A 26711-nucleotide genomic window follows, 5' to 3' on the forward strand; every position below is an offset into this window, starting at 1 on the left:
AGTTGCACTGCCCATCTATTCCAAGCCTGTAAGTCACATGGGCTCAGGAACCTTTTACTAAACCACTTCTCGCATGCAAGCCAACTGCTTCTTCTTAAAATAAAACTGCCACTGAAGAGCAGCAACACTGAGGGTGCAAAGGAACTGCTAAATTCTAGGGAAGAAAACAGACCCTTTTCACCAGCCAAGATGTCGGACAGAAGCCCCTTTGAAACAGACATGTTAACCCTTAACCGATATGTCATGGAGAAAGGACGGCGGGTTAAAGGGGCCACAGGAGAACTGACCCAGCTGCTGAACTCGATGCTCACTGCCATAAAGGCCATCTCTTCAGCGGTTCGGAAGGCAGGCCTTGCTCACATGTGAGTTGCACAGAATTGGGGAGGATAAGAATTGTTTTAAATATAAAAGGGGGGTTGTGAACATTGGGAATTCCTTATTTTAAACACAGCATGAAGCTTTTAAACTAAATGCCATGGCCAGAATAGCAGTATGGGAATTCCATGTGCCTGGAATGAAAGGAGGCTAGTATCGCAGTCATGGTGTATGTTAAATTACGGAAACTCCACAATCAAACGGTCTCTGATTTTAGTTTGGCCAAAGTTTTAAGAATAACTACTGCAGCTAACTACTGACTGCTTTAATAATGGGAGTGGCAGCACCTGCAGTTACTTGTATTACTATTTACTTTAAAAAAAATGGGAATAGGCTGCTTTTCTTGTGTGCCCCATTTCTATTGCCATCAAGGTCAAACAAGAAGGTCAAGCAGTTAATTTGGCTTACTCACAGTCTGAAGTGATTGGAATGGCACTGTCTTCATTCAGCATGGACATACACATTGGCCATTGCATAGAAACCCACTCTTATAAAATTCATATTAAAACGAGTGACTCATTTCTTCATCTCATGCATAAATTTTAAAAAAGAAATTGTCACCACAACTCTAAGTGGCACTATACAAAATGTGAGAACCTCGGAGAATAGTATACAAAACATGCAGTTGTTGCGCATCTTTATTCAGAAGCATATTCCATTATGTTCAGTGGTACTTAACTCCAGTTGCTAGACTACAGTTCCTATCATTGCGGATTACCATTGGCTGGTGCTGATGTGAGCTGTAGTCCAACAGCATCTGAAGGATATCCCTTCTGGTTAAAGAGTTATAATTAACATTATGACAATATTAAATGTAAGCTAGTATAAAAACAGCTTTCAGAGAGTATACTCTGATTATTAGTTTTGTTTGGTTGGCTCTTCCATTAGGCTGGAAAAATACCGCCAAGGAGAATCTTTGTTACACAGTAATTTTAACTGTTCCTTACTTTTGTTCAGCAACAATTATATATGGAAGTTTCCCCACTAGGAATTTTGTGTGGAATTGTCATCCTTCGTTTATTTCAAGGGAACCCCATCCCATCATTGTGATCCTGTGTTTTAGCTGTGATTCTTCCATCTGTCATGCTCTAGAGCAGGGGTCGGCAACCTAAGGCACAGGGGCCACAAGCAGCCCATGGGGGTCGTTTAACCGGCCCATGGACCCCTGCCGCCCGCTCGGTCGGCTCCCATGCTCCGTGCTAAACCGGCATGGAACAGAGCAGGGACCGCCTTCTGCGATGCTGGCCGGCTTCCCATAGGGTGCAGGAAGCTCCTGCAGCCAATGGGAAGCTACGCACACCTCCTCCGCACTGGAAGGAGCACCGGAAATAGCGTTTGCGCATGTGTGTGTGTGCGCGCACACACTCCAGCTCACTGCAGTGTCTGCGGGACCGTGAAACAGCCCAAGTCACAAAAACTTTGCCGACCCCTGCTCTAGAGCTAGGGTCTCAGTCCAAAGAGGACAAAGCTTTTTACACAAACGCTCAAGAGAGCAGAGTTCAAGATGCAGCATGGTCTCAGCAAGCCAAACTCAAGGGAACTCACTCTGAAACTCACCTAGAGATGTACTTAACACCACAGAAACTGGTGCTGATACAGCCGGGAACCTCACCAAGATGTGAGCTGGAGGCACATACCTCCACATGTGGCGGGAATGACCTAAAATCCAACCCTTCTGGAGATATGCAGAATAACTAAACAGGTATTAGAACTCACCCCACAACTGGCCCTACTGAACATCTTCCAAGATCATAATGACCACTCACATTATAACCCACCTACTCTCAGCAGCCTCATAGCCAGACATTGGCGACACTTGCCAGAAGTAAACCTGAACCAATAACTGTATGGGAAATGACCTTGCTAGAAAGCTAACCAATAAACTGAAATTGACACAAGTACAAATAGAAGAGGACACCTTCACCCCAGTATGGCGCCCCTTTATCACATACACATCCCATCAAGACAACAAGAAGAATCCACTGACAGCATATGAATCAATCTGGCTTACCTGACCCAACAAGCTCTCCCCCCCTATGCAAAGAAACCCCATTGCAGCCAACCATACCCTGCCCCCCAATCCCTCTCACTACCAAGGAAATGTAATAAATGAATAGAAAGAGAATGTACCTAGTTGACACTGACACAAAACCCCAAACATACACTATAGAAAAGAATATAAGCCTCACCCCCCTCTTCTTCCCCCAACCTTATACTGTACTCAACACTGATGTCTCACTACAATCATACCTTTGCTTACAGACGCTTCAGGTTGCGTTTTTTTGTGTTACGGGCTGCTGAAACCCGGAAGTACCAGAACGGTTTACTTCTGGGTTTTAGCGGCCACGCATGCGTAGAAGCGCTAAATTGCACTTTGTGCATGTGCAGAAGCACCAAATTGCAACCCCCGGCTGTGCAGACAGGCAGCTGCAGATTGCGAACGTGCGTCCCGCACAGATCACATTCGCAATCTGAGTGTCCACTGTATAGTGGTACCTTGGGTTAAGTACTTAATTCGTTCCGGAGGTCCGTTCTTTACCTGAAACTGTTCTTAACCTGAAGCACCACTTTAGCTAATGGGGCCTCCTGCTGCTGCTGCGCTGCTGGAGCCCGAGTTCTGTTCTCATCCTGAAGCAAAGTTCTTAACCCGAGGTACTATTTCTGGGTTAGCGGAGTCTGTAACCTGAAGCGTATGTAACCTGAGGTACCACTGTATTTGTAAGAAAGACTGTACCACCTGAAAAAAGGCATGAGCTTTTGTAAACCAAGAAAATCTTCAATAAAAATAAATCTTAAAAAACAAGCCATACTCAAGCACAGAGAATCAGTCTAGGGCCAAAGCATTATCCGGAAGCAAGGCCAGAACCCCCCCCCCCCCAATCAGGTAGCTCAGCCAGGCAGGGGAACTGTAAGCGCAAACAAAGAACCAGAAAACTGCATTGTTTCCAGCAAAAGGAAGACTCTAGGAGGAGGCCTTAAATACTTCCTAAACCACTCTCTAGCCACAGCAGCTAACTGTGAAGGACCATCAGGCACTCCTTGCTCTTGAGTAAACCCCATACTCAGGGGTAGAATGGCAATTCTGGGTCTGTAGACATTACACTGTGCTCTTTGGCCTTTACCTGAAGTTGTTGACACGGTGCTTTCAAGGACCGGGGACTATTCTACCTCCTCTTTTGACAGCTCCAGGTGTTCCTTGTCTGGTAATGACTTAGAGGTCCCTGAGAGGGATCCAGAACACTGGATTTAGGGGGCTCTGTCTGCTCCTCAAGATTCTGGACTTATGGGGAGTCTGGTTCATTTTTTACCAGACAGCAAAATATCTGTGACCTCCCCTGTTATGTAGTGTAGTTTCCCCCTGGGCCAACAGGGGGATACTGTATATAGTTTTCACTCAGGTCTGTAGATAGTTTTCACTCAGGTCCGCGGCAGTTATTTTAGGCGGGAACTCTGGACTGTGGTGGTTACAATGTTGACAGCCGGCTGCCTATAAATACAGGCCGGCTGAGCTGTTCTCAGTCAGTTCTATTTCAGCTTACCACAATAAAGAGCTACTTGGAGAAATCGCTGTGCCGGCTGCTATGTCAACCCACGACTTAACACTGGCGACGAAGGTGGGATCGATGGACATCAGAGCACAGCCAGATGCGGCCAGCCTCTGAACTGAGCTGAATCACTGAGCTGAATCACAGAGCGAAATCACTGAGCGAAATCACTGGGCAGCAGAACCCTTTCAGAGCTGACTGTTCTGGCTAGAGCACTGTGTTCCATCCATCGCCCTTCACGCCGGCATCGGAATCATGGCTTCACTTGTGCCTCTACCGCCGTTTGCGCCAGCCTCTGAATCATGGGACTCCTACCTCGCTCGGTTCGACTGCTACCTCCAAGCCAACGAGCTGACAGCAGTATCAAAGGATCGGAAGCGGGGCCTATTCCTCAGCCTCTGTGGGCCTGAAGTGTTTGAGACGGCCCGAGCGTTGGTTGCGCCTGAAGCAGTCCAGGCAACACCATGGGACACGATCCAAGAGAAGCTCCGCAACCACTACGCACCAAAGCCGTCCAAGATTGCTGTCCGCCATGCGTTCTACCACCGGAACCAGGCAGAGGGGGAGTCAATCAACAACTACACCACCGCCCTGCGACAGGCTGCAATGCACTGTGAGTTCCGAGACTTAGACGATGCCCTGATGGATCGAATCGTCTGCGGGGTCCGGGACATCCATCTGCAACGGCGCCTCCTAGCCAAGCCAGACCTCACGCTACAGAAAGCCATTGAGGAGGCTGTGGCCTCAGAAGCTGCTGAACGCTCCGCCCAGGAGATCCGCAAGTCCAGCAGCCCGCGTCTTGCTAGGGAGCCAGTTCCGGTGCATCATGAAGAGGCCAGCAGTGAGGAGGCATCCTCCAGTGAAGACGATGACGTGCACCAGACAAAGCGGGAGCGCAGGAAGTTCCAACAGAAGTCCAAGGGCCAACCGGAATGTGCTGGCTGCGGAGGCAACCATTCCCGTGCCAAGTGTCGATTCAGAGACGCCATCTGTAGGAAGTGTTCCAGAAGGGGCCACATCGCTAAGGTCTGCCGATCGGCTCCGTCTGACACCCCCCCTTCATCGACTCGCAAGTCCAAGTCTTCACTCCAGTCTGCCAAGGAAAGTTGTTTCGCTCTCACCAACTGCCGCTGCCCGTCTGGAACCACGATTGGCCAAACCGACTCGACTACGCGACGCAAGCTGAACGTCACGGTGCTCATTGAAGGAGCTCCATGTGACATGGAGATCGACACCGGGTCTGCCCTGTCCATCGTGTCATGGAGCACCATCAAAAGACTGGTACCCAGAGTGTCCAAAAGGCAACTCGACTCTCACCGCGTACACCTGAGAGACTACCAGGGAAACGACATTCCCGTGGTAGGCGTTGGCCGGTTCCGGATCGCCTTCAAGGATTTTTCGGGCCTGCTCCGGTTGGTGGTGGTCGAAGGTCAGCGGCCAAGCCTTCTAGGGCTAGACTGGTTTGATGCCCTCGGCCTGGAAGTCACCGGCATCAACTGCATCTCTAACGCAGAGACTGAGGGTCTGGTCAAAGACTTTGCCGAGGTTTTTGACGGCACCTTGGGCCAATATACAGGTACGCCCATCTCCTTTAGCCTTGATCCACAAGTCGCCCCCATCAAGCTAAAGCCACGCCGGGTTCCCTTTGCTCTCAAGGCTAAGGTGGACGAACAACTGGACAAACTGATCGCCCAAGGAGTTTTGGAGCCGGTTGACCACGCAAAGTGGGAAACCCCCATCGTCACGCCTGTCAAGCCAGATGGGTCGGTGAGAATCTGCGCTGACTACAAGTGCACGATCAACAAGGCACTTCAGCAGCATGCTTATCCGGTTCCTGTTGTCCAACACCTGCTGCATTCCCTGGGTGAGGGTAAGGTCTTCGCTAAGCTGGACCTTGCCCAAGCCTATCAACAACTGCCAGTCGATGATGCCACTGCTGAAGCCCAGACGATCGTCACCCACCGGGGGGCATTCCGTTGCCGCCGGTTGCAGTTCGGGGTGAGTGTGGCTCCTGGCATCTTCCAAAGCCTTATGGAGCGTCTCCTGCAAGGGCTTCCGGGCGTGGTACCATATTTTGATGACGTCTTGGTGTCTGCAGACTCACACCAGCAGCTGTTCGAGCGCCTCCGTGCCGTGCTGACCAGGTTCCAGGAGGCCGGGCTCAAGGTAAAGAGGGAGAAGTGCCAGATCGCCGTTCCACAGGTAGAGTTCCTGGGCTATCTTATCGATGCCTCCGGTCTTCATCCAACCACATCCAAGATCCGCGCTATCCAGCAGGCCCCCACCCCAAAGAACAAAACGGAGTTGCAGGCATTCCTGGGGCTGCTGAACTTTTATAACATGTTCCTGCCCCACAAAGCCACAGTGGCTGAGCCTCTTCACCGACTCCTTAGCACTAAGACGCCTTGGGCCTGGGGTCATCGGGAGACGGCGGCCTTCAACGCGGTCAAGGCTCTCCTTTCTTCAGACAGTGTGCTGGTACAGTACAGTGAATCCAGGCCGCTGGTCCTTGCCTGCGACGCCTCACCTTTTGGCATCGGTGCTGTCCTTAGTCACCGTTTTCCAGATGGAAGAGAAGCACCGCTCGCCTACTTTTCCAGGACACTATCTCCGACGGAACGGAATTACAGCCAGCTCGACAAGGAGGCATTGGCACTTGTGGCTGGAGTGAAGAGGTTCCATGAATACCTCTATGGCAGGACTTTTGACCTCATCACTGACCACAAGCCACTCCTGGGCCTCCTCGCCGGTGATCGTCCAACTCCACCAGTCCTCTCACCACGCATGCTGCGATGGACTGTTTTCCTGGCTGCCTACCACTACCGGCTCATCCATCGCCCGGGAAAATCGATGGGCCATGCCGACGCCCTCAGCCGTTGCCCTCTTCCAGCATTTGTGGAAGACCCGGCTCCAGCTTCATCGCTCCTTCTGATTGAGGATCTTCCGGCAGCGCCTGTATCGGCTGCCACTGTGGCCTCCGCATCTGCCCAGGATCGCACCTTCAGCCGGGTGCTCAACTGGGTGTGGAGGGGGTGGCCACAAGGGCCTTTTGCATCGGAGTTCCAGCCCTTCGCAACCAGACAACATGAACTCTCAGCTCATCGCGGCTGCCTGCTGTGGGGAGACCGCGTCGTGATTCCCCAGGGACTCCGTCAGCGCGTCCTGGAGGCTCTGCACGTTGGCCACCCGGGAATTGTCAAAATGAAGGCGTTGGCTCGGTGTTACGTCTGGTGGCCTAATATGGACGATGCCATCACTGCCTGGGTGTCCGCCTGTCAAGCGTGCCAGGAGTCGAGGCCTGCACCACCGGCAGCTAAGGGACACACCTGGGAGACGCCAAAGACACCCTGGTCGAGGGTGCACATCGATCTGGCTGGTCCCTTTCACGGCCGGACCTTTATGGTAGTGGTGGACGCCTATTCCAAATGGCTGGAGGTCGCCCTGATGCCCTCCACCACTACCGAAGCTGTCATCCGGGTGCTGCGAGGCCTGTTTGCAACGCATGGGTGTCCTGATGTCCTTGTCTCTGACAACGGACCGCAGTTCACGTCAGGCACGTTTGAGCGGTATCTTTTGGGACTGGGCATCCGCCATGCCCTAACGGCACCCTTTCATCCATCCAGCAACGGGCAAGCGGAAAGAATGGTGCGCTCGACAAAAGAGGCACTGGCGCGCCTGGACCGGGGAGACTGGCATGAGCGGGTCGCCGAATACTTGTTCGTGCAACACATCACCCCTCATGCGGCCACAGGGAGGAGTCCTGCTGAACTGCTTATGGGCCGCCGCCTCAGGTCACCGCTCGACCGGCTACACCCAGACTTTGCCGTGGCTGAACCCCCAGGCTGTGCCAATGCACCACGGTCATTTGTCCCAGGAAACCAGGTCTTTGCCCGGAACTATGTGGGGGACATCCCTTGGGTGCCAGCCACAGTAGTGGGAGTCACTGGACCTCGCTCGTACCAGGTGGCACTCGAAGATGGACGCTTGTGGCGACGGCACATAGACCAGCTTAGGCGCAGGGTTGGGGACTTGGACACTACCGAGGTGCCCCCAACTGCGCTTGCGGCTCCAGAAGAGACACGTACAGATGGCGAGGCCCCACCTACACCTTCCTCGCAAACTGCCAGCGTGGAGCCGAACCAAGCCGTTTCAGAACAGACTCAGACCACTCCACTTGCGGAGGCTCCACCCACAGCAGCGGATCCAGGGGAGTTGGTTCCAACGCCACCTAGGGTCGCACCACAGCCTCAGCGAGAACTGTGTGGCCCTCCGGACTTGGCTACCAGTCCCCGGCGGTCTGGCAGAGTTTCCAAGCGCCCAACGTATTTAAAGGACTATGTTGTTGGACAGGTATCACTGTTGGTCTAAGTATGGGAAATGTAACCGATATGCTTTTGTGCCTAATTGAACCATTACGCGTAGTGCTGTATATAAGGAAACCATTACGATTGTAACTAACGCCTTATCTCGGTGGGGAGGGGTGTTATGTAGTGTAGTTTCCCCCTGGGCCAACAGGGGGATACTGTATATAGTTTTCACTCAGGTCTGTAGATAGTTTTCACTCAGGTCCGCGGCAGTTATTTTAGGCGGGAACTCTGGACTGTGGTGGTTACAATGTTGACAGCCGGCTGCCTATAAATACAGGCCGGCTGAGCTGTTCTCAGTCAGTTCTATTTCAGCTTACCACAATAAAGAGCTACTTGGAGAAATCGCTGTGCTGGCTGCTATGCCAGAACCCCCCCCCCCCATCAGGTAGCTCAGCCAGGCAGGGGAACTGTAAGCGCAAACAAAGAACCAGAAAACTGCATTGTTTCCAGCAAAAGGAAGACTCTAGGAGGAGGCCTTAAATACTTCCTAAACCACTCTCTAGCCACAGCAGCTAACTGTGAAGGACCATCAGGCACTCCTTGCTCTTGAGTAAACCCCATACTCAGGGGTAGAATGGCAATTCTGGGTCTGTAGACATTACACTGTGCTCTTTGGCCTTTACCTGAAGTTGTTGACACGGTGCTTTCAAGGACCGGGGACTATTCTACCTCCTCTTTTGACAGCTCCAGGTGTTCCTTGTCTGGTAATGACTTAGAGGTCCCTGAGAGGGATCCAGAACACTGGATTTAGGGGGCTCTGTCTGCTCCTCAAGATTCTGGACTTATGGGGAGTCTGGTTCATTTTTTACCAGACAGCAAAATATCTGTGACCTCCCCCGCCCAAGGAATTGAAATAGTAGAAGAATCTCCAGAAGTTTACATACCTTTAGCATGACTTCTGTCTTTTTAAAAGGGTGGTTATTTTTACATGGGCACCGATGTATCAGGAAAGTGAACCTATCGCAGATCAGCCACACATATTCATTATTTGTAAACAGTGGTTTAAGCTTTTAGGATGAGCCCGACGTTATTGTTCTGCATTGTTTTTAATTATATTTTAACTCTCTTGCAGATTTGTTTGTACACCACCCCGGCTCTATATTTTATTTAATATCTATATGACATTTGCAATGGGAGCCATTTTATGAGCCAAATTTTAAAAGCAACTTTTTAATTTTGGCTAACACACTTTTCTGGCTATACAGTAGTCATAAGTGTGTGTGTGCCAGAGGTGCTTAGTAATAATTAAAATTTCGGTGAAACAAATAAAGCAGCACCTACCTCAGGGTTTGTAGTGAGTCTGTGATGAGCTTCAAATTGCCCCATCCTTAGCATAAGTAGAATGTACACGCAGGAACTCAATACTGTGGATTGTCAATGGCAATTTTGCTTTCAGCTTACAGTGGAAGAGCAAAGACGGAGTAAAATAAGTCCTTGTGAAGAGAGAAGCAGGATTGCTAAAACCTAACTCAACACAGGTGTGCACGTTGAGTTGAATGCCTGCATGAACTTGATGCCATAAAGGCAACACCTGCAGGGCTTACTTCATGTGATCATGACCCCTATTTCCCCAGGGTTTGCAAAAGTTCAAAGAGTTGTACAGTTGTATATGCTAGGGACATTCAAGTGAACAAGTCATGTATGAATCCACCTTCCCTGCCATACATTTATAATGGTGTTTGCCCACCCCTTCCTTGTCTCTAAAATACTATGAACACTTCCAAATGAAGTAGTATTATCTGTTTGCTTTTAGAAATCTGTATGCTGCCCTTCAAAATTTTATTCCAGGGCAGGGTACAACATATTTCACAATTAAAAAATAAAATATGCACATGAAAACACTAGAGCAGAGTGAAGTCATAAGCTGGAAGCTTGTGAAAGGAAGTAGATACCTCTAGTGAGAAATGAATACATGTTGAAGACTAATCAGTCAGGCGGCCAAATTGTTATTGTGCTGTTGTTATTACTCCATATTTTCTGTTTTTAATTTCTAGGACAGAGGCTTCCATTTCTCTCCCACAATATTTTTTTATCTGTTAAGATTGCATTGTCTCTGCTCACTCACACACAAACTATTGTTATCATGTTTAGAGTCTCAGGTCCAGCTCACTGAATCAATGGCGATGTGTCAGTCTTCACGTCCTAAGCATGCTTACCCGAAATCAAATCAATAAGGCTGTCCTCTGAGTGCACAGGAAAGGGCACAGAAACTTCTATTTAAGCTTTCTTCTGCGGTATGAGGAGAATATTTTATCACTGATAGTTAATTCATGTGCTATTAGCTCCATACAGCCATTGCATCACGATTGTAATTCTCTCTTGACGGTGTTGTGCAAATACAGATTAGCACCACCCATGTATCGTGAGGATTATCCTCAGGCTGTCAAGCAAAATAAAACTATAGTGTATTGCTGTAACTAACATCCAGCTGAGTTTTCTGAACATATGAGTTCCAACACAGGTTTTAATTGGTATTTATCACTAGTAAAAGGTTTGGGAAGTCCTTATAAATCTGAGACAATTACATGAGGGACAGTTTGAGTCATGTCAGTGTGAAAGTCAAGTAAAAGGGAATAGTAAGGAAATAATGTAAAACAGTATTGCAGTATAATGTGTACTTTTCGGTGTTCCCTTATTATAATAACGAAGCCCTTTCCTATAGGTTCGGAATAGCTGGCACTGTGAATGTGACTGGGGATGAACAGAAGAAGCTTGATGTTTTATCTAATTCTCTGGTTATTAACATGCTACAGTCCTCCTACAGCACATGTGTCCTGGTCTCAGAGGAGAATAAAGAAGCTATTATTACTCCAAAAGATAAAAGGGTCGGTACACATTCAGATTTGACTGGGAAGAGGGGCTGTTCTCTCCTTTTAGCAGCAGATGGCACAATTGTATTTCTGAAGAGAAAAGAAGTCGTTTGCCTGATTACCGGAAAGATGCTAAACACAACTGCATACCAGAAAGGGAGACAGATTTAATAAATGGAAACTGAGCAATGGGGTCAGTGTGATTACTAAACTGAATGAAGTGATATGTACATGAAATCATGGGAACTGAAGTTTTGTGGAGGTAGTTCTGAGGCAGTGTTCTCTGCCTCTCAGAAAACTATAACTAACAGGGTTCTGGGGAGGGTGGTGAAGCCATGAAAGTTATACCAGTGTATTTTAGTATAATACAAAATTGTTTCAGTGCGTAGTACTCCAGCCAGATTTCAAAGATTAAGAGAGAGAAAACATTTTTATTTATTTGCTTTTCATTTGATTCGTTCCTCCTTTTTCAGGGTAAATATGTCGTGTGCTTTGATCCACTCGATGGCTCTTCCAACATAGACTGCTTAGCTTCGATAGGAACTATATTTGCTATTTACAAGAAGGTAAGCTGATAAATGGAACAAAATGGGGGTTCAGCCCTCTTCCTCCTCACCCCCCTAAATGCATGATGTCTATGACAAAAGTGTGTGTCACTAAATACAAGCAAAATGTGAAACAAACTATGAATTGAAAGTGGAGACAAGGGATGTACCTTTCCCTCTTTATTTGTTTTGTAACACAAAAAAAACCTTTAATTAAAAACTATTTTTAAAAGATGGGAGTTTGGTAGAATTTATTCCCAGAAAGTGGGTATGAGATTGCAGCTTCAAGTCTCAAAGCAATACTACAACATTATTAATAGGGGTATGGAATGTAAAAATATGGTGATTCTCTAATTATTATTTGTTAAAGACATTAGTAACTTGGCGGCATTTTTTTTTATATCTTCGCTATGCTGTGGGTATCCAAATAAATAGTTTTCCTTGCAAAAGCCGTACATATACTTGCTAACTCCATGCTAATGATACAGAAAATTACCCCTAGAACTTGAATCCCAACAACAACCCTATAAGGTTGGTTTGGATGAGAGGCAGTGATCGGCTCCAGATTGTATATTAATTTCCTAAGATTCAGAAAAAAATCACCACAAGATGATTAGGTGAGAAAATGGGCTTGTGAAAGGGGTTTCCATGTGGCAAGATTGGAAGTTAAGGTGCCCTGGAAAATGCTAGAACTATTAACAATATTCTGAAGTTTGAACAGCAACAAAAATATTTTAACATGTACAGAAGCATTGTGAATTGTTTCCAAGAGTGCTTCATTAGATGAATATTCTATTGCCGCTAGCTGCCAGTTAGATACTGGGCTCAGTTCAAGGTGTTAGTACTGCTGTACAAAACCCCATACAGCAGCCGATCCATTCTGTACAATGCAAGAATTGGGCCTTTAGTGTGGTGGCACCTAGCCTTTGGAACCTCCTCCCACTGCATAGCAGACAGGCACCCTCTTTACTCTTTTTGGCACCTGTTGAAGGCCTTCCTTTTCCAACAAGTCTTTTATCCCAGCCTATCTACATATTGGATTTGAAATGGCTTTCATTGCTCCTGTTTTTATTATTATTAAATCGCTGTGGGACGATTCATGGGAAGCAATTGGTGAGTGAAATAAATAAATAAAAATAACACTGTCCGTTTACTGGCATGTTATAACTACTGCTGGATGTGCCCCTCCTGTGGTTCTCTATTTGCAGTTTGTCACTGAAATTATCACTCGAGATCCTCTTACAAAAATACCCCCAAACTCTATCTCGTTATATCGCGTGTCGATACAAAGCTTTCACAAGGGCCTGTTGTACAATGTGCACCATAACTGGGAGAGAGTCCTATTTGAATTTGTGGTTTTATTTTTCTTCTTCTTCAAATGCGTTTTAATAACAACAGCAAAATACTTGAGATTTGAGTACAACCATCACTTTCCCCTTAGACATCAGAAGACGAGCCTTCCGAGAAAGATGCCTTGCAGCCGGGGCGCAACATCGTCGCAGCCGGCTATGCTTTGTATGGGAGTGCAACCTTGGTAGCCCTTTCCACGGGGCAAGGAGTGGACTGCTTCATGCTGGATCCGGTACCTGTGCAAACATTCCTTACTAATACTATTTTCTGCCACCCTCTCGTATGAAATTAACCCCGCCCTTTCAGCATGTAGAGTGTAGCTCCCTTCCTGGCCACTCATTTTGAGTGATTGCATTGCTTCCTGACCTCACTTTGCATCACGATACCATCGTAGCGAGAGTGTAATCCCTTGTTAGGTAGCTAGAAGAACAACTAAATTATGTCACCAGCGAGAAGGAAGAATTTGGTAGAGATAAGCTGTTCAAGTCTCAACTGATGGGTGCTTCAAACAAGTTGCAAAAAAAGTAACGGAAAGGGTGAGGGTGGTTGAGAGTCAGGAGATATCTGTCAATTTGGCAAATTGACAGACATAATAAGACAAAAACCAAAAAGTGAAGTAAAAAAAGAATGGGAGTGCCTAAATTAATACCTCAAAATTCAAGGTTCGAGGGCAGAAATCTGGCTGAGTCTGGAATAACCTTGTGAAGTGAAAGGATATGAAAGAAGGATTTATATCTAGATGTTAGGATAGAGATGATAAAGACAACAGGAAAACAGGAAGACACAATGAGAGATAAAGGAGGTGCTGTGGGATTGGTGGAAGTCAATGTCTTGTTGTTGTTTTAGTGTTTATAATATTAACTTGTAAGATATGGATTTGTTTTTGTTGTTTTGTTTTTGTTGTTTTGTTTTTAGTTTTGTTGTTGTGTGGAAAATACTAATAAAATTCATTAAAAAAAGAGAGAGTCAGGAGATATCTGAGCGCCCTTTAAAGCTCTCTTTTTCCACAGCAAAAAAGCAAATATTACAAATGCACTGTAAGTTTCCTGGACTCTCTTTTTGAAAAGGAACTCATATTGCAATCCCATGCATGTTTATTCGGAAGGGTGTTCCATTGGTCTCATACCCTGGCAGGTATATTTAGGATTGCAACCAAGCCTTGTTACTCTTTGAAAGAGTAGGGAGCATGTAACTGTATATTAGGGTCGTAACTGGACAAGCCTCAGAACGTCAAGGAAGTAAACGCATGGCATTTATGACTCGTGACATCCTTTAACTATTCTGCAGGCTCTCGGCGAGTTCATTCTGGTGGAAAAAGACGTAAAAATCAAGAAGAAAGGGAAAATCTACAGCCTCAATGAGGGCTATGCCAAGTACTTTGATCCTTCAGTGACAGAGTATTTACAAAAGAAGAAATTTCCTGAGGTAATATACCGTTTTATTGCAACTCTAACATGCTACTGTCTGTGAAACTGGGCAAATCTCATCATCATTATACATAAAGCACAGTTTACACTGGGATACATTTTACGTGGGCATAGCTAGTTTTTTGGTTGACTGTTGTTAAGCTTTTTTTGACAGATCGCTCCCAAAAGTTGTTGAGCTTTTTTGGGGGAGATCATGGGTAACAGAACATTACGGGGGGGGCAGGCTTCTGCTGGGGGGGGGGGCGGGAGCAGAACCTCAGTTAATTTAGTATTTTAAATGCAGCTCCCCCCCCCCCGGCATACATCCATGTCATTTTATCTTCCGGTACCATGGAAATCCTACACCATAACAATTGCTATTTCCTTTGAGAGGGAATGTGGCATGGTGCCAATGGAAGCTTGGGGGTGAGGATTATTCACCAGGATGGGATTCAGTGGAAAGGTTGCAATCTTGATTTAGATCCTCCATGGCTGTTATGTTTAAAGCAAAAGGCAAGATACATTAAATGCACATATGAATTTAACGTCTCATCTTTCTTGCCTGCTTCTGCTCTATCTGGCTATACCAGGGGTCAGCAACCTAAGGTCCATGGACCGGAAGCGGCCTGCGGAGGCCATTTTACTGACCCATGAGCCGCCCCCTAACTGAGTTGCCCGCTTGCGCGCTGCGCTAAACCAGTGCAGCATGGGGACTCGTTTTCGAGGCGCCGAAAATTGTGTCTGTGCAGATGCCAAAAATCCGGGGGGGGGGGGGCGCTCACACACACATGTGATTCGGCCCACGGAGAGATCTCTGTGGGACTGATCCAGCCCAGGCAAGATAAACCTTGCTGACCCCTGGGCTATACCTTCCTATACCAGTCCCAGGCACTTCCCAGCAGTTCCCTTCCTCTTCCTGTAACCTAGGTTGTTACATTTCCCTATCCTTGGGAACTATGTGAGTCGAACATTCAAGTCAATGTTGACACCAAACCACAGAAGCGAATATAGAACCATGTGTATTTAAATTGCAAAGTCAGAAGCTTGAAATATGAAAATGCAGGAAGTGCACTCACTTTGCAGGTGAAATAGCTGTATATGCTATTAGCATAGCTGTCAACTTTTCCCTTTTCTTGCGAGGAATCCTATTCGGAATAAGGGAATTTCCCTTTAAAAAAGGGAAACATTGACAGCTATGGCTATTAGACTCGATTCAAACAAACGAAGCTCCTCAATCTATGCAAAATAAATGCACCATGTTAGACACTTGTGGTTCCTATCTCTCCCAGAGGACCACATTCTCTTTCCTTATCTCTCACTGACGCTAAAAGGGTGCACTTTAACTGGGGACAAACTGGATCGCAGCAGGAGAGGTCAGAACATTGATTGTTCCCTTTGGTATGGGCAGATTGCAAGATGCTTGCAACGTAAGAAGTCTGCATCAGAAGCCTCAGTTATTTGCACTCAAATCTACTTTAAATAGAAGGGAACAAAAGTCAATGTTGTCGTATTTGTTGATTTGAGAGTTCTTAAGATGTGTCTGCAAATGAAGATCCATGACAACATGTAGCAGATAAGGGCAGGCAAAGGAAAGAGTAATGTGCTTAGTGGAGATTAAAACATTCCTAGACAAAGGCAGCTTCACTTAGCTTCAGCTGGAAAGGAGTGAGACAGCACTGAAAATACCAGTAGAAATGGTGACTGTTATGTGTGTGTCCAATTGACACATGACTGCCGATGTGCAGGTCCTTTTGAACCCAGAAGAGGGCAGAACTGGCTTATGCTTGCTCTGCAAACATGAGTGGGGGCCAGGAACAGAACCCCTGCGCAAAATGTTAACTGCCTGTACTCAGGAAGTCTGTATTCACATGGCTGTTTATTCACAGCTTTTCCCTAACTGTTTAAGTTCTGCATTATATTTGAGCTTTAACAGCATGCAAAAACTGCTTCTGGAATTATAGCGGGATGTAGTGCAAGTTTAGGGCTCACTTCCATGTTATTTGCTTTCAGAGAAAAAACCTGTTTGTAAATAATATAGATATCAGCAGTGCTTTTTTTCTGAGGGGTACGCAGGGGTATGCATACCCCAGTGGCGTAGCGTGGTGGGTGCAGGGGGGGCCGGCCGCACCGGGCGCAACATCTGGGGGTTAGGGTTAGGGGGCGCAAATCCACGGGTTAGGGGGCACAAATTACTTGCCTTGCCCCGGGTGCTGACAACCCACGCTACGCCACTGGCATACCCCTAAACATTTTGTGAATCTTTGCACTTTTGTCCATTGTATTTATTTTTCCCCAATTTGAACTATAAAATGGTGATTTTCTTGAGTCAAAATGGGAGTTCACCTAAACATTTTTGTAGAAGAAAAGCACTGAATACCAGTACTAAACTTGCATTCTATTCCACTATTGTTCCAGCTTTGGCTTTTACATCATATGAAAGCTCAAATATCATGCAGAAATTAACAGTTAGGCAAATAGCAGTTTATTTCACTTTCATGACATGTGACTGCAGCCCAAGTGTTCTCACGAGACAAAGCCCTGATTTTGATGGAGCAGCCCACCCCCCAGCAACCCCCCCCCCGCTGTCTCTGTGCTTAAAGAACCACAATTTAAAAAAGAATTTTAGGTAGAAAAGAACTAAGCAGCATTTCCTTAGTATCAAGTATCAATGGTATATTGGTGTTGCTCTAGCAAATACTAACATAATATTTATGTGTCATACAAAAATAACTCAAGGTCTATGGTAGAAAACTTCCTGCTAGTACTGTAATGGCTAAGTACTGAAGCAACGACACCCTTCCTGCTCTTTGCATATATATTTTCTTTGGAATGCTCTAAACTCAATACAGGTATTACCTGATTCCGCTTATGAAATAACCTATTGTGTTAAAGCCAGTGCAACAAATAAAAGAAAAATAAAGAGTTGTTGGTACTCTGTACTGGGTAACGACATCACAAAAATGACCAAGTAAAGCTATATGCTAACAATTTTCTAAGCTTGTCACACTGAATATAGATTTATTTATTTATTAATTTGTTCATTAGATTTCTTAATGGCCCTCCACTCACATAGATCCCAGGCTGGTTAACAAGTCAGTAATAAAACATGAAAAATCAAAAAGCTATTAAAATGACACCATGCTTGTCTATCAACAAGCATAAAGCAGAACTTGACAATGGGCAGGATTCTCCTATAGGATTGTCAATTTACACAACCAACTCTTAAGTATATTTACTTGAAAGCAAGTCTCACATTTTTTAATTGGGTTTCCTCCAAGTAAGTTAAGCATACCTGGGTTTGCTGTCGTCAAGACAGATGTAATGCAAAACCATAGTTTACTTTTACATTATGAGCTTTAGAATTGTGAACTCTCCCTCCCTTCCTGCTATAGTCCATGGCCTAATAAAAATAAATAAAAATCATTAATTCACTCCCTGCTCCTTTTTCTCATGACAGAGGAGATCAAAAGCTTCTTTTGAAGTTTTAAAGTAACCAGAGTGCCTCATGTCCAAACTTGAGAATCTATAGGTTCCCCAAGTTTGGACTTAAATGAGATTTCTGGTTATTTTAAAAGTTTTAAAAGTAGATGTTTCCATTTTCCTCTTCTGGCATACACCAGAGCAGTGCAAAGAACTGAGAAACACACAAGCGTGAGTTGCACTGTGACTCGTACACAAAACACTTCTTAAACCATAGCTTAGCTTTACCTCCGAACCTGTCATTTGGGTTCCAAGACCATGACCTCCAATTGCCCTTGTAAATTTGGTGTTCTTTTTATTCTAATCTGAGGATATCCCTTTAACTAAATTCCTTGCATCACCCCCCGCCCCCGTAGTGAGATCATAATGATTTCATTGCTAGCTGAATGGATTGAGGTAAAATTAGCCTTATGCAAAATGTATAAGCACTCTTTAGACTGGAAAGAATATTGTTTGTGCTGTAATGCATTACAGTAACTAGCAGCTTCTTGGAAACAGAGAAGTGGGTTTGATTTTGTAGAAAGCCGAACTGCTTGGCACAGGTTTCAAAAAGTAAGCAGTTGAGTAGGATACAGGCACTTCTGTTTTATCCTGTCTTATTTTTGTAAACTCTGGGTACATTCGTCAGAACATGACCTGAAAACCTGACATTTAAAATCGACTGCTTGTGCAATTTGTAACAAACAAAAAGAGCAAGCACAAAACAAATCAAGGAAGTGACATCACTCTGTCACCATGCTACCTATATTTCAAACACGGAATCATACTGCGGAATCCAATGATAGTTCAGTTGTGTTCCCTAACTTGCTCTCATGAATATCAGTTCAACTACCGTCATTCATATCCAGTAACAAAATGAAGCAGGTAGACGTAAACACACCCTGTACAAACCAGTTTAAGATGGTGCTATTTAGAATTTGTGCTATATGAGAAAGCATTTATTTGAAATGTTAGAATTTTAAAATCTCTAAGTAGCCAATAGGGTTGCTACCTTCTCTTGTCCTGGCCACCACCCGTCTCCCAGTAAGTCATAGTATGTCAGAATTAAACAGATGCAGCTCTCCCAGACATTTCATTCCAAAGTTATTGTAGAACTTTGGTCAGGAAACCAGGTGGCAAATCTCCTTATTCCACAATCATCATGATCACAGGGCTTCCTGTTAATAGTGATCAGATGCTTGGTTTTTGTTAGAGCTGCAGACAGTTCAAGCATCAATCACTGGGGCGGGGGGGGGGAATCACCTCCCAGTTATTCATTGGGGCTAAAGGTAAAGGTAAAGGGCCCCTGATCATTAGGTCCAGTCGTGGCCGACTCTGGGGTTGCGGCGCTCATCTCGCTTTATTGTCCGAGGGAACTGGCATACAGCTTCCGGGTGATGTGGCCAGCATGACTAAGCCGCTTCTGGCGAACCACAGCAGCGCACGGAAACGCTGTTTACCTTCCCGCCAGAGTGGTACCTATTTATCTACTTGCACTTTGATGTGCTTTCACCCCGTCGTGGGGATTTGAACCACCGACCTTCTGATCAGCAAGTCCTAGGCTCTGTGGTTTAACCCACAGTGCCACCCACGTCCTGCTCATTGGGGCTAGCATCATGTAAAATTCTGGAACTGGGACTTCTTGAAAATTTCATGGCAGATGGCTGAATTTTCCATCTTCCCTGTGTGTCAAGCACACAGCTTAAGTAATTAATCTGTACTCAAAGCTAATGAATTGTTTAAAAGCAGGAGGTGATTGAATCACAATTACTGGATTCAAAGCCACCGAGCTGAGTTTCAAAATTCTTTAAATTCCTGGCTGCTCTCTTGGCCCCGCCATTGTAAGAGTTTCATCTTTTAATAGTAAAAATGGTTCCCAGGTGCTGCTGGGGAAGTCTTGTGCCCAAAAAAGAATGTTTCCTATGCAAGAAGCCATTAAAGGAATTGAAACTCCATCAGATGTCCCTGTAACCCCAATATCTCAAATAACCTTTGAAGCCTCTTGTAACAGCTGTGTATGTTGCTGACTTATAGGAGACAGGTATCTATGAAGGGAAGCGAAACATGCTGCCATGCTGCTCACTGCAGAATCATTTCTTTTGAGTTTTATGGCTGGTACTTCCTCATTAAAATGCAGGTGCAAAGCCAGGGAACTTAAAAGCTGAGAACAAGTTACAGTACTTTCTTGGTTTTAAGCGAGAGCACAACAGATGGAGCCAACAAGCTTTCTCATGTTGCGGAATCTACCCCACAAAATGTGGGTAGATGACTTCTATTAGGAGCACTTAGGAAATGTTTGATTGAGTGGCATCACAGAGAACAATACACTTCTAGGATTCCAAGCAGAAGGAGACAAGTTACTACACCAATTGTGACAATTCACACTATTGCTTTTTCAGGAAAGGAACACTGAATCCTTCCAAGTTTGTCAGGTAGCATCAATTCCCTTTGTCATCTGAAAGGGAAATCGATGAAACATAACCATTTGCCTTCTATCCTGATCCTCCACTGATATTGTTATCCACCCACAGCCTTTGCCTGCAAGATTATATTTCTGTCCTACAGCAGACAGGGATAACATGAGATTAACTGGTGAAAGAGCAACAACTATATCAGGTGTGGGGAACCCCTGGCCCTCCAAGTGTTGCTGAACTACAAATCCCATCAGTCCAGCAAGGATGGCCAATGTTCAGCAGCACATGGAGGCCAAAGGTTTCCCACACCTGGGCAGTGTCTTTGTTGGTGTTAAAAGCAAAAGTCCCATATTTGATCAAGGATTTAGCAATCCTTAATATCTAACCAATCTTTTATACTTTAAGCCCAAATCATCATTTCATGTGAGCAATAGTATTTTTATGGACGGGTGTTCCTTGCATGGTTTTTCTCCACCTAGTTTCACCTTTTCCATTGCAAATCAATGTGTGCAGACACTGGCCAATATATCTACCCCTCTTTTTCATAGGAAGGTGTTTCTCCTTATGGAGCCAGATATGTGGGCTCCATGGTGGCCGATGTTCATCGTACCCTGGTTTATGGTGGGATCTTTTTGTATCCAGCTAACCAGAAGAGTCCAAAAGGAAAGGTAACTTTTTCTCATCCCATACTCGGTGAATAATTATATTGAAACAATAAAAGAATTTTGTGGCACCTCAAAGAATAACACATTTATGATGGCATCATGGCATCATGGCGTCATGGTGTGAGCTTTTGTCAATAATAGTAATATTATTATATTATATTATATTATATTATATTATATTATATTATAGTATTATATTATATTATATTATATTATATTATATTATATTATATTATATTATATTATATTATATTATATTATTATTCTATTAATTTATATGCCGCCCACCTGACTGGGTTGCCCACAGATCTCTCACACGATCCCAAAGGGATTAAGAAAATAGGCAAAATTATATATTTGTGAGCCTATTTCATTTGATCACAGAACACTTTCTCTGAGTCCTCAGCTTTAAAAATAAGTCAGGGTTGGCAATGCAGATTCAACCACAAGTATTTCTGCTCAGGAAATCCTATTGGCTTATCTGCTGAATGATCGTAGGGTTTTCCTTTGGTGAAAAACAGAGCAAATACACAAACTTAAACATACATGGACCGTACCTCTGAGTAAACATACATTTGATTGTATTGCATTGACATAATAAGGGCTCATGCGTCATTTTTGGGGACCTGATACAAAGTTGTAATATGGGCCTTTCCAATGCATATATGGCAACACCATTCATACAATCTTATGTGTTATGCAATAAAGGCTTATTTTTTAGTGCTACAATTTTCTACATTCTGAAATTACAACATGATGCCCAATGGGGCTTTTCTACCCAGCAGGCTCTCCCATTACTATTTTTTACATCTGGTTTGAAGAATAGTTATATAGAGCTTCCTGAGTACTTTGTAATTTTAGAGTTGGTTTTATCTTCAAGGATTTTTTAAAAATCTGATGGATCCATGCAGCTGCAAACATTTTATAAATAGACCAAATCACTGTGAATCTTTGTTTTTATTACAGACCTTTCCATTGCAAAATCATTAATTCTCTCCAAAAAGTAAACTTCTCTTTCAGATAGCATTTGATGAATAAAATAGCTAGGTGGCTTAATTGTTTTTGCTGCATATGTGTGATCTAGTGATTTACTCACATATATTTTGTGCCTTTAAATCCTACCAGTAGCATTTTCTCACTGTGTCCCTGGGATCAATGTCCTTAATTAATGTCTACCCCTGGCTTCAGACATCCCTTCCTCTTGTCTCTGTACAAAGAGTTCTGGGACTGGTAGTCACTGCTTAGGGAAGCCCAACTCGATCTCTCTCAGACTATTAGTATGATCGCTGTGTTCTTGAGAAAGGCCATCAGCGCACTGTTTAGAATACTGCAGCTTCTGATTGGCTCCAGTGAATCTCACAAGATCTGGAAAATAGGCACATAAATACAGCACATAAATATTTCTGTTAATATCCTTAAGTTGAATATCCAGTTTAGCATCAGTTCACTTCTCCCTGGCATTGTAAGAGGGTGGGCCTTGGTAAAGTTTGCCCTCCCCACCAAATATTTTAGCCCTGCCATGCAGTTCATTAGTGAGCAAAATTACAAGGAAGAGGAGTTTGGATTTGATATCCTGTTTTATCACTACCCTAAAGAGTCTCAAAGCGGCTAACATTCTCCTTTCCCCTCTTCCCCCACAACAAACACTCTGTGAGGTGAGTGGGGCTGAGAGACTTCAGAGAAGTGTGACTAGCCCATGGTCACCCAGTAGCTGCATGTGGAGGAGCGGGGAAGTGAACCCAGTTCACCAGATTATGAGTCTACCGCTGTTAACCACTACACCACACTGGCTCTCATTTCTTTGCTGGAAATTACTTTGCCTAAGCCAAAAAAATTGCACCTCAGCCTGTAACCCCAGCCAGCCTGCTGTGTGTGTTCCACAACCACAGCAAAGCCCCAATGAATAATAATAATAATAATAATAATAATAATAATAATAATAATAATAATAATAATTTATTCTTTATACCCCGCCCATCTGGCTGGGTTTCCCCAGCCACTCTGGGCGGCTTCCAACCGAATATTAAAAACAATACAGCATCATACATTAAACAGTTGTCTTTTAAAAGTAAAATACCGTATTTTTCGTCCTATAGGACGCACTTTCCCCCCTCCAAAAGTGAAGGGGAAATGTGTGTGCGTCCTATGGGGCGAATGCAGGCTTTCACTGAAGCCTGGAGAGCGAGAGGGGTTGGTGCGCACTGACCCCTCTTGCTCTCCAGGCTTCAGGAAGCTATCCGTAAGCCTTGGGACAGCAGCCTGCAGCCCCAAACCCGGGGAGCACAGCAGAGCGCACCCCGGGCTTCGGGCAGCTCTCCGCAAGCCTTGGGAGCCCGGCACAACTTCCCGCTGGGCTCCCAAGGCTTGTCGACAGCAGCCTGCAGCCCGAAACCTGGGGAGAACAGTGGAGCGCGCCCCGGGCTTTGGGCAGATATCCACAAGCCTGGGGAGTCCGGCGGGATAGTAGCCTGTTCTGGGGGCTGGGGTCGGGGGCTTGGGCTTCCCCACCCCAGCCCCGCGCCTGGGGGAATTTTTTTTTCTTTATTCCCCCCCCAAAAAAAAACCTAGGTGCGCCCTATGGGCTGGTGCGCCCTATAGGGCGAAAAATACGGTAGTTGCTTATTGCCTTGACATCTGCTGGGAGGGCGTTCCACAGGGCAGGCGCCACAACCAAGAAGGCCCTCTGCCTGGTTCCCTGTAACCTCACTTCTCGCAGCGATGAATTCAATGGTTTTCTCATTCCGAAACAGTGGTTGGAATTGTTAGTTCCGCTGATGGAATTTCAGTAGCAGAATGCTCAGTACTAAGAAATTTTATTAGTTGTGGACTGAATTAGGGTTAAACAAGATTAGCAACTCTGTAAGAAACAATTGGTTAGTGCACAAAATGTTTTGTGGCCGGGAGGGAGAGGAAGGATGCCATGGTTGAACTGGCAGAGAATGACTTGACCGGCTGTACTCTTGTACTATGAAATGCAGTCCGTATTGTACATTTCTGGGCACAGACGCATGTTTGTGTCACATGCCTTTAACCTTTGCAAACTGCTTTGTCAAATAATGCAGAGTACAAAGGGAAACAGTACATGATGGAACATGGCCTTTTGCCCACCTATTCCTGAAGAGAACACAAGCAGTTTCAGATTCCTGGGCAGTTAAGAGAGCTGCAGGAGCCATTGTTAAGTTAGCAACAAGAAGTTACAGTAGTTTGGAAGAGTCCGAGAATGGATAAATAAGCTGGGATGCCATCTCGCTTTATTGGCCGAAGGAGCCGGCGTACAGCTTCCGGGTCATGTGGCCAGGATGACTAAGCTGCTTCTGGCGAACCAGAGCAGTGAACGGGAACGCCGTTTACCTTCCCACCACAGTGGTACCTATTTATCTACTTGCACTTTGAGTGCTTTCGAACTGCTAGGTTGGCAGGAGCAGGGACCGAGCAACGGGAGCTCACCCCGTCATGGGGATTTGAACCGCCAACCTTCTGATCGGCAAGTCCTTGGCTCTGTGGTTTAACCCACAGCGCCACCCGTGTCCCTTCCAAAAATAACCTAATAGTATGTAAATTCCACTCTGGTGGAGCTGGGAGCTTTAGAAAAAAGTCTCCAATGGAAATTTTCCACCCTAAGGCTCCTAGCTAGTGGGAGAGCGGCCAATCTCCATTCCAGCCTTGGTGTTTTAGTGACAAGATAAGGGAAGTGATTTTGGCAGATTCTTTCTTCTCCAACAGAAATAAATGGGACTTAGTACTTAACGTTGCCTGGATTGTAGTATTTTTAAGTAATAATAATAATAATAAGGATTATGATATTGTAATATACAGAGTGTCTATAATTTGAAAAACGGTTTTAGTTGACAGTAAGTTCCCTGGTTGCTTTCTAAACTACCACCAACCACCTAAACTGAATAAAGGTTTTTCTCTTCCGCCACAGCTCCGACTTCTTTATGAGTGCAACCCCATCGCTTTCATCATAGAGCAGGCTGGAGGAGTAGCTACCACCGGGACAGAAGCTGTGCTGGATGTGAAACCAGAGTCCATTCACCAAAGAGTCCCTTTTGTTGTTGGTTCTCCGGATGATGTTCAAGAATACCTGAGCTTCGTGCAGAAACACGCAAAGAGCACCTCGTGATCTTCTGCTTTTCACTGCGCACTGGGAAGAGGGTAATGCTTAAGAGTGAAAAAATTCCAGCCTGCTGACAAGCAATAGAAAAAGCCATTTTTGTGTTGTTGTTTTAATAAACTGGTTTATTTTCTGCTAATGCAAAATATGACACTCCGTTTCTGTGATACACAAATAAAAGTGCAGCCTGCAGAATGGCGATTAGTGAACCAAGCGAGTCATTTGCCATCTTCCTCCTTTACTCAGATAAAACATTCGTCAATGTTCAAACCATCAGTTCAGCTAATCAGTCTGCTGCAGGTGTTTGTTTTCCATTCAGCCACATGAGACTACCCTTAGTCTTGTGACCTGTGAGGTAACATGTTTATTTTCCCAATTTTACAGTGGGGCAGCTGATCAAAATCAGAAGGCAACTGTCCTTGGCTGCCAGGCCGCAACGACTGGACTTTTGCATAACCAACATGACCCAACATTGTTCTGATAAAGATGACCCCTCTTTGTTTTCCAGTTTGGTAGCTTATTTATGCTTATTAAAAGTATCATATCTCGAAGCATGGATTTTCTCTCCAGCTAGCTAACATAGATCACTTCTGTATATCAACCTTCCCCTGTGTTTTCCCTCCAAAGAAGAGGCCATGTTGGTATGTTTGGATCAAAAGTCATGAAAACTCTTGGATAAAACCCTGTTTATTCCACATCCAGTGCACTCCCAACCACTAGTTTGAGAAGCTGTATACACATGATGTGAGTCACAAATATCTAGCCTCTATTTATCTCCTTGTTTCTTATACATCCTGTATTTTGATGCACACACCCACCCCAGCTTCGATCCAGATTGAGAAAAATGACTACCTAGCTGTTCTTTCAGCCAGTAATATATACAGACCAACCTCAAAGTTAACAACAAATATTTCAGAGGAAGGCTCCAATATAGAATTGTGTAACTAAGAGTTGTTCACAAATTTGTTTTCATTCAGTTTGGACTTAATTGGAATGCTGGGCCTCTTACTACAAGTGTTAAATTGAGAACCAGTGTGGTGTAGTGGTTAAGAGCGGTAGACTGGTAATCTGGGGAACCAGGTTCGCGTCTCCACTCCTCCACATGCAGCTGCTGGGTGACCTTGGGCTAGTCACACTTCTCTGAAGTCTCTCAGCCTCACTCACCTCACAGAGTGTTTGTTGTGGGGGAGGAAGGGAAAGGAGAATGTTAGCCGCTTTGAGACTCCTTCGGGAAGTGATAAAGCGGGATATCAAATCCAAACTCTTCTTAAATTCATAAAGTATATAGCTGGAATAATAATATCATAAGTACAGCAGTTATAAATGGGGGGAGTGGGTTTTTTACACAAGACCCCCCAATCAATTTAATTGCATAACCTGAATGTTGTTGTTGTTTTTTATTTATATATACCCCACCTTTCCCTCTGTTTTTTAGTAGTTCTCATTTTTACATGAGTCCTGTCTCATGTAAAAATGAGAGCTACTAAAAACATATTTGATGGGATGTGATTGAATCTCTCCCCAAAATGGCAATAGTCTGAAGGCACCCTTGGTCCTCTGACAATGGGTTTGGGTATATCATATGTGTGTTTGTGAGTACATGGTTGTTGCAGTCCTAATACACATAAACACCTTAAGAATAACTCTCCCCAAATCATTAT

At 45.0% G+C, this 26711-nt stretch overlaps 1 protein-coding gene across 1 annotated transcript; it reads left to right on the plus strand.

Annotated features, from left to right (window-relative positions):
• Positions 1-25263, plus strand: LOC310688465 (fructose-1,6-bisphosphatase isozyme 2). The gene is made up of 7 exons (XM_083465027.1): positions 1-362; positions 10950-11112; positions 11571-11663; positions 13084-13224; positions 14280-14417; positions 20820-20939; positions 24862-25263. Exons 1-7 carry the CDS (start codon positions 190-192, stop codon positions 25057-25059), a joined length of 1026 nt encoding a protein of 341 aa, XP_083321153.1. The 5' UTR covers positions 1-189; the 3' UTR covers positions 25060-25263.
• Positions 25264-26711: the final 1448 nt, after the last annotated feature.

Source organism: Podarcis liolepis (genome assembly GCF_965112155.1).
Source record: "Podarcis liolepis genome assembly, chromosome: 11".
In the NCBI taxonomy this organism is placed as follows: Eukaryota; Metazoa; Chordata; class Lepidosauria; order Squamata; family Lacertidae; genus Podarcis; species Podarcis liolepis.